The 8,918-nt window shown below is 39.6% G+C and overlaps 1 protein-coding gene across 2 annotated transcripts in view; it reads left to right on the forward strand.

The window, feature by feature from the left end:
- Nucleotides 1-7,535, forward strand: part of BICRAL (BICRA like chromatin remodeling complex associated protein) — a 47,738-nt gene extending 40,203 nt beyond the window's left edge. For both annotated transcript variants that reach the window (XM_075595741.1, XM_075595742.1), the window contains exons 12-13: nt 1,972-2,074; nt 2,607-7,535. In XM_075595741.1, the coding sequence (XP_075451856.1) occupies nt 1,972-2,074; nt 2,607-3,397 (894 nt within the window). In that variant the 3' untranslated portion in view covers nt 3,398-7,535. The remainder of the gene's footprint in view (nt 1-1,971; nt 2,075-2,606) is intronic.
- Nucleotides 7,536-8,918: the final 1,383 nt, after the last annotated feature.

Below are 8,918 nucleotides of genomic sequence, written 5' to 3' on the forward strand. Positions count from 1 at the left end.
GTGAATCCTTGATGGAGAACGGTTTAGGAATGCTTAGCAGGCTTTGCAATAGTGCCCAATGTCATGTAGTATCTGCAAAGGCAAATAAGATTTTCAAAAAATACATTATGGACCTAGAAAAAGTGCAGAGAAGAGCCACCAAATTAATAAAGGATCGAAAATCTGACTTATGAGGAGAGGCTATCTCCTTTAGATTTGTTTACATTAGAAAAGAGCCGTCTAAGAGGGAATATAAAAACTATATATACATATATTCAGGGTCAATACAAGGAGCTTTTAAAAGAACTATTCATCCCATGGTCAGTACAAATGATGCTGGGTCATCCCTTAAGGTTGGAGGAAAGGAGATTTCCCCAGTAATAAGGAAAGGGTTCTTTATAGTAAGGGCAGTTAAAATGTGGAATTCCTTACCCACAGAGACTGTGATGGCAGATACAATAGATATCTTCAAAAAAAGGCTGGACATCTTTTTAGAAAGTAAAGATTTGCAGGGACATACCAAATAAATAAGTGTAACAGGTGTTCCCCCACCATCTAGGAGATTTCACTGTTACCTTACTTTCGTTGTGCTGTACCTGTGAGGCTTACAGTATTGCTGAGTGTCCGCTGATGTTAGTGGGGAAGACAGGACAGGCTTTCAGGATATTCTCAGCTCTTTCTGGGTGTTGTGTCTCCTTTTCCAGCAGGACCCATCCGAGCTGGGACCAGTTCCTGCAGGAAAACCCTCTCGCACTCCCCCTTATAAACTGCAGTCACAGGCAGGAGTATAAAAGCAGCAACTGGTCTTTATTCTTGTACATCCGTACACAGCATACAACAGATACACTCTTCTTAGGGTCCCTGGACTCAACCCCCAGGGATTCAGCCCCCTTTGCTCCCCTACTCCCTGGTGGAGTAAGGGGTAGTATCCCATTCCTTTGTGGGAGGGGAAGGAAGGTGGCCAAGCCCTGGCTCCACACTTCCAACAAACACTAAATTTGGATCTGCAGCCCCTTTTGTACCCAGGGGGAGGGTCCTAGGTCTGAGCCCCTCATAGGGCAGCATACAGGCCTTAGGCCCACCCCCCTGTCACTCAAGGGAGTTGTTTACTGCTGCAGCAGCAAGGGCATAGATTTAACCCTAACACTGCCTGTGATGGTACCAGGGCATATGTGTTAGGTAGGGGAGATTAGTAGCCAAGAGGACACATGGCTACACAACTAAAGGTGAAGGATATTGATCCAGGGAGTAATCTGTCAATATTTGGAGTGAGGAAGGAATTTAATTTTCCCCTTTTGAGACAGCATTGGAGGATGTTTCACTGGGGGGTTTTGGTTGCATTTAACATAGGTTGACCTTGATGTACATATGTCTTTTTTCAACCTCACCTACTATGTAACAATGCAAATAAGAAGCGCTGGCTGCTTTTGGAAGATGCAATGGTACACTTTGTTAAACTAATTTCTTTATTGGTTGTTTCATGCACTCTTATTAAACAGCTTCTGTGTTGCACGCACTTCTACAAAGCAATTTCATATAATTTTTTCCCATAAACACGTAAAGCAGCAATCTCTTCCATATTGGTATTTTTTGTAATAATTATTTTAAGCTGAGGTGGAATCACCCTCTGGGGACCCCCTGGATCCCGAGATATTTTGCATTTAATTTGCCATTAAAAAACAACATGACCAATAGAATACTGCAACGTTAGCTCCTGATGAAATCGCAGCTTTCTTTTGGCCCACAGAATAAGACTGACCTTGACGGCCATGCTGCTTCCCCTGATAATTATTCTACGCTTGGGGAAACAATTGTAAACATCTCTGGGACCATAGGGTCCCAAAAGCTGGAAATAGATGGGTTTGACTCTGAAGGACCAATCAATACAGATTATGTAAACAAAATATAAATATATTTTTATTTAGTCATGTCATACATAATGGCTTTGTTTTTGTCATAGTCTATGGAGTTTTTGCTGTTTTTGTATTTCAGCGGATAAATCCTTCTGCAGAAATGGTGATGTTAGACAGAATGTTTAATCAGGAAGAAAGAGCTACTCTGACGCGTGAAAAACGGTTTGCACTAGTTGATCCAGGTGAGTTTAAAATTATACCTACTAAAAAGTAAACCTCATATCTTAGATAACAAAAAATTGCATTGAACCTTTATTTCCTGATAGGCCAATAAAGTTAAAGCCTGTGACAATTGTTACCTTTGTACAGGCATACCCCGGATTAAGGACACTCACTTTAAGTACACTCGCGAGTAAGGACATATCACCCAGTAGGCAAACGGCAGTTCGCGCATGCGCCTGTCAGCACGCCCTGAACAGCAATACCAGCTCCCTACATCTACCGAAGCTGTGCGCAAGCGGGGAGACTATAGAGCCTGTTACAAATGCGTTCTTTAGTTATATCAGTTATGCACGTATGTGACGATTGCAGTACAGTACATGCATCAATAAGTGGAAAAACGGAAGTACTTCACTTTAAGTACATTTTCGCTTTACATACATGCTCCGGTCCCATTGCGTATGTTAATGCGGGTATGCCTGTAGTGTATTTTTTTATATATATTTAGATTTGTATAGGTTTTAATAGCAATGTGGTTTGTTTCTACCTTTACAGATAGCTATCTGGCAGATTTTTGCTGCATCAACAAATTTCAGGAAGGATCTGCAGAAGAAAAACAGTCCAGTAATCATGATGTGGATACAGAGAAAAGCTTGACCGATGCTTTTCAGACAGTTAAAACACCAAAACAAGACCAAACAGATTTAACTGTATCCAGAAATCACGACAAACATCACTTAGTGCCTAACAACAGTGTGACACTACAAAAAGTCAACATTTCTTCTATTAAAAAAGAAGGCCTTAATAAACATGGTAAGCTGAAGAAGATAGGCTGGTCTCCGGGGAACCAACTGCTTAACACATATAAAAAGAAGGTCCTGCATGATAAGAAGTCCAATGAATGTCCTTCAAAACCTGAAGTTATTTGTAAAGCATCAAAGGAAACAGACAATAGTTCCAGACCTAAAATACCTAATGATATTTTGGAATCAAGCATGGAGATAGTAGGTGAAAAACCTCTCCAGGACAAAGCCCCAGGACCTTCTCCAGAAAGTGATGATAGGTCAGCAGACATTTCAGGAAGTCCTGGTAAACTTCGGAAAGATCTAATGCATAGTAAGACTTTAAAGCCAACATTAAAAAATATTTTAGAACTTAAATTAAGTGGGAAGAACTTGAAAAATGAGGTCAGTGGGAGAAAGTCTGCAGAATTAGAATGTCCAAAACCTTCGCCTACTGCATCACAGGAAAACTGTGTGGACAAGACTATTTCAGATACCAGCGAAGAGACAGTGGAAACTGATTCAGTTTTAGAAGCAGCTGTAAATAGTATCTTAGAGTGTTAGAGGTCAAGGTTCTGTGGATATGTTGTTCTTCTTCTGCAGAACAAAAACCTGCATAATCTGTTTGGTGGTTGGAGAGCAATAGCGACTGCATTCAAGAGAGAGAAGCCCAGCAATGAAGCTCGGCAGATCTGGGCACCCGTGCTTCATAGGTTTGGAGCAAGCCTGCCCTAGACAATCAGGATGGATCTGGAGGAGCAGATCTTTTTAGATATACATGGGTCGAAATGAAGTTGAAATAATATATTTTTTTCTTTTAAGATGCAATCTTTTCTAAAACAAACAAAAAAGTGGGAGAATGTCAATCTTAAAATCCTTAACCACAGCCTGGGCTAGAAAAATATAGATGATTAGAATGAGATACAGCTAACAATTCCTCGTTGATGATGTCACTTGAGAGGTAAAGCCAATAAACAGTGAGGATACGACATGCAGGGGATTCTGAGAGAAGAAACTGCACCTGTACAGTTTCCCAGATGCGGTATCAATTCTCCAAATTGAAATAGTTTTCGAGTCAGTGAGTATGGTTTATTAGGAGAATTCATTGTCAACTCCTTATTATGATGTGTTTTGCTCAATTTGTATTTTTGGAAGGATTGCACCTTCAGAGAAGTATCCTTAAAGTTCTAGTGCTTTGGCTATGAACTTGTGGTTTTCTGAGGCTCCAAGCGCAACTCACAAATTATTCACATTACGAAATACAGTTACAAGAAATCTGCTAACACGTACCATTAAAATGTGCTTTGTTTTTGTAATCATCTGTAGATGTTGAATTTGGATGATTCATTGTTAGTTATGACATGACAAAGTGATAGCGAATCAATGCTGTAATAAGCAACGGATACAGCAAAAAACACAAAGAACAGTAATGGACATTACAGATTAAAAGACGGCGTGATTGCATGAGGGGAAACATGGTGTCAGTCACTTTATTTTGAATTGCATTAGAGTTGTACCCTCAACTTAAAATAAACTCTATAGACTGGGTGGCATTGCCTTGTAATGAATAAAGATGGCCATTCTATGGTCCCTGTGGCTGCATTTAACAGCTTTTGGCTACAACGTGGGGATGAAAATGTTCTGTGATGATGATCAGCAAAATGGAGCTCAACATTTACAGTACCGCACTTGCTTAATGATTAGCATCTCGTTTATGGTCTGTTTGGCAAGTGTAGGGACTTTGCTTAAAGAACACAGTGCGGGCATAGAACAATCTGTAGACTAGTGCAGCTTTGGCCAACTCCAGTCCTCAAGGGCCACCAGCAGGTCAAGTATTAGGGACATCCCTGCTTCAGCACCGGTGGCCTAATCATAGACTGAGCCACCTGTGCTGAAGCAGGGATATCCTAAAACCTGACATGTTGGTGGCCCTTGAGGATTGGAGTTGGCCACCTCTGGACTAGTGTGATGAGCCTCATTCGCAGTGTGACGGCAACAAGCACCAGACTGATTCATTGTTACTCTATGGGAGAATTATTACCAGCCAGGCCTGATAACATCAGTTTTCTTGACATATTCAAAACCCTCCAATGTTATTTAAAGTGAACAGATTCTAAAAATAGGGCAATCTGATGTGACCATATTTTTTGTTCACAGCTGTAAATATGTGCACAGGTGCATATTTCAACTATCACACTTTAGAAATAACTTCACTTACTACTACCAATCTCTGTGATTATTGAAGTGTCACTAATGACACGTGGTAGGATATCATAGGGGTCATATATCAAGGTTTCTTGGAACATCTGGTGTACAATTTGCCATAGATATGCACCAAAGAGATATTGATACATGGCGCCCAAAGTCCTTTTTGTCCAGGGGCTTGGCAGATAAAACTACTTCTAAGATGTGGATCCTTATATTATTCAGTTTATTTTTGTTCGACAATTTGTAATAATATTACTCTACCTTTTACACCCTGTCTTCACAAAAGTGTGGTCCTTTGTGAATAAGGGGTTGAGGCTTATGCACTTTTTATCTTGTCGACCGTAGAACGAGAAAGGGATGTCCTTCATGGTCCTAATAGTTTTAGTCATGCGTTTAACTTTTGCATATGACGACAAATGTACACACACTAGGAAAAATGGAGAACATATTCTCAGCATAACAGCAGAGACCCAGAAATGTAATGCATATCTCACTTTGGTGCCTGTTCAGCATGGTCAGAAGTGGGGTAACATTGAAACCCATTAGAAAGGCATCATATTGGTATAAAAGGGAAAGTGTAGAGAGATGTATCTCGTACTCGGACATTGTCTGGGTACCATTGACTAGTATGCTGCAGCCCTGCATTATCAATAATTCCAACACTTACCTTGTTCCTGGGCGGTATTTACACAGTTTTTTTGGTGGAAATTACTGTTCAATCTTTACGTTATTATCCAACTAGTTTCCTATGGACCTTATGTCTCTCCCCCCCACCCCCCCGAGCTTTTTCTTGTCCACTAAACCATGGTGAAAGAAACAATCATTCAGCTCTTGTAGAGGAGTATTGCCACATTGAATAATGCATATATCAGCGGTGCGCAAACTGGGGGGGGGAAGCGTGAGATGGTCTGCGGGGGGCGTGGGGTTTACAGAGGCCCCGCGTGCTTCCCGAAGGCACTTAAATTAAGTGCCGGGGAAGCGGCAAAGGCCTCTGTAAACTGCACTTACCTTGGCTCAGACGGCTTTTGGAGAGGCGTCGCCATGGCAACGCAGCGCCATGGCAACGCAGCGAGGTCATGTGACGTCACGTTGCCATGGCAACGTGCCGCCATGACGCCCAGGTGCCGTAGCCGAGGTAAGAAAGGGGAGGGGGCGCAGAGAGAGGAATAGCCATCAGGGAGTGGAGGGAAAAAAGATTGCGCTCCCCTGGCATATATAACACATTCTGTATAGTCATTGTAACTTCTGCAATATTTTGCAGCTGGCCAGTATACCTTTTGGTGTATTTTGTTTAAACTTTTTTGTCAGTGCTGTTATGCGAATTAGATTCAATACTATCCTTAATTAAACATGTTAATCATTTTTATTATAGAGCCTGCCTTTTTTCTGTTAAACAAAAAAGATATTTTCAACAGGGGAGGATAAAATAACTGTCGATTTCTATGAATCCCGTTATCTTTATCTGCCAGATATTAGAGCATATGATTCTGACATTTCAGCTGTAGAGTAGTTCATTAAGGTCTAATTACTAAACAACAATAAAGGTATGTAAGCGTTGGAAACTAATGTTAGTTTTGGTTAAAATGGAAGGATACAAATATTTTGAGGACATTTTTATTGCCATTTTTTTATTTGTGCCAATGTAAAGAAACTATATGCATTTTTGTAGAAGTTGAACATTCCCATTGTAAGGTTAACAAATTAGTAATGCCGGTTTTACATTTCTTCCTTTATATGTAGTTCATTGTGGCTCTTCATGAAGCAAAGTACCTTGATGTCTTGGTATGTTTTACTGTAGATGCAAATATGTACGGGTTCTAGTCATTTTGTTACTTGTAGAATTGCAGCAGTAGTGAACACACAAAACACTGATCTGATATTCTCTTCATTTTTCAATGTGAATTGTACGTAAAAATACGATGATACAAAAAAAACAACACATTAACATAATACCAAAATTAGGCTCTTATTTCCTGTGAAATAATGAAATGGAGAAAAAAGTAGATAATGTGATACCTTGCTTTGTAAACTCACAAAAGGCCCCATGACGTTTGAAAAGTTGTATCATTTTAAATATTGGTCCACCAGGTACACAACTATTTATCACTTTTTGTACGTTCTCTTGTATGTATTAAAAGTAGGCAATATTAATTTTCTAATGCTAAGCTTTACTTTCTATGAGATGAATCCATTGACATACTTTATGGGGCTTATTTACAAAGCCGCCACAGCTTTTGTAGTAATTCATTAAATCAAATGGGGCCATAGCTTTGTACAAGAGCGAGAAACAAGGAACCATTCATTGTCCCGATATTAGGGACTTAAAAAATGTTTGGCTTTTACACGCCTAAAGTAAAAACTCACACATTTGAGTAACAGTTTAAACAGAGCTGCGCATTTCATAAAGGAAAAAAATTTACTCCACGAAGTTGAAAAAAAAAAAAAAATCACTGCCTTATGTACTTTTTTTCTTTCTTTCAGTTATTGTTTTTTTCCACATTGTACTACAGGGCCCTGGCTACACTGCTTTTTTAATGAATACAACTACCTATCATAACGTTTTGTTCCTTACCTGTGTGTGTGTGCTGATACTTTTTCCCCCCCATAACTAGCCTCATTTTTTAGAAAACATTTTATACGAAGTCTTTTAATTTTTCAGTAAACATTTCGAGCTGGCAATTACTTCAACGGTTTTACTTGGAGAGTTAATCAAAATGTATGGTAGCGCACAGAGGCTAAGAGGCTGACGTCACTTATACAACATGTCATTTATTTACAGCGTTCTATTGACTTTATTTGCTTATACATTTGTTTGTATAGAATGACTCACAAATTGCTTTGTATACATTTTGTAAAAATATTTATAAAATGTTTTGTAAAAAAAAAAAAAAAAAACTATAACAAATTGCAGTTTATTTTGTTATGTTGGGTAAATACTGTTTAATGAAGCAAGTTGTAAATACATTGTTAAATCCATAGTTAGAAAACTGTTTGGCTGTAAATTACACATTAAAATGATCATTGCAATACAACCAAAGACTTGGGAAAAAGGTGCAGCTGTGATTGTCTTGATTGAACAATGCATAATTAGTGACCTTTGCTGAGAGACTATCTGCAGCCTGTTAAGATGCAAGTGTAACTTCTTTCTGGGGAGTGAACATCATTCAGCATGGCAAGACTGCAGCAGTCCCTGCCCAAAATGTGATTCGCCGGAACAAGTCCCTATACAGAATTAGACGTTACAAATGTACATAGCACTATTCGTTTATTTATGCAGCATATTTAAATACTGTGATTCTGTACACATTTTCCATGCGGTTTGAGGCTACACAAAGGATGTACCGAGTCTCTATTCTCAAATGGAAGTTATGTAAATAGCGACCTAATTTGCGTAGCTTTCACATCTAGCTTAAATTACGTAAATATGCTCTAACAAAATTGCGACAAGCCTGGCGAAGCAGTAAGCATGTTTGCACTTGCCATGGCGCACAGAGTGTGGCAACATCTGTATATCCCCCAAAGCAGAGCTGTCCTTGTAACCTGTGATGTCCTCTGCCAGCTGAGGACGTATGCACACATTCCTTTACAAAAGGTGTGCTTGTCAACATTTGTCCAGCGTAATTACTTGAGAGAGGGATCCTATTTCATAACAGTTCCATTTTACTTATATACCTCCCCAAACACACCTTTAAACAATACGTGGAGAGATACCTGTGAACAGAAAGGAACATACCTGAGATACTTGGGAGTTATGCTAATTTGAATGCACTTTGCATATCCCAATTCGTATATTTCCCAGGTGTGTTCAGTTTTGTGCACAGGTGTCCAAGTGAAGGACTCCCTCTCTTCCCCACATCAGCTGCCCTTGGTCAAGCGG

The sequence above is a fragment of the Ascaphus truei genome, chromosome 4 (genome assembly GCF_040206685.1).
Source record: "Ascaphus truei isolate aAscTru1 chromosome 4, aAscTru1.hap1, whole genome shotgun sequence".
Lineage (NCBI taxonomy): Eukaryota > Metazoa > Chordata > Amphibia > Anura > Ascaphidae > Ascaphus > Ascaphus truei.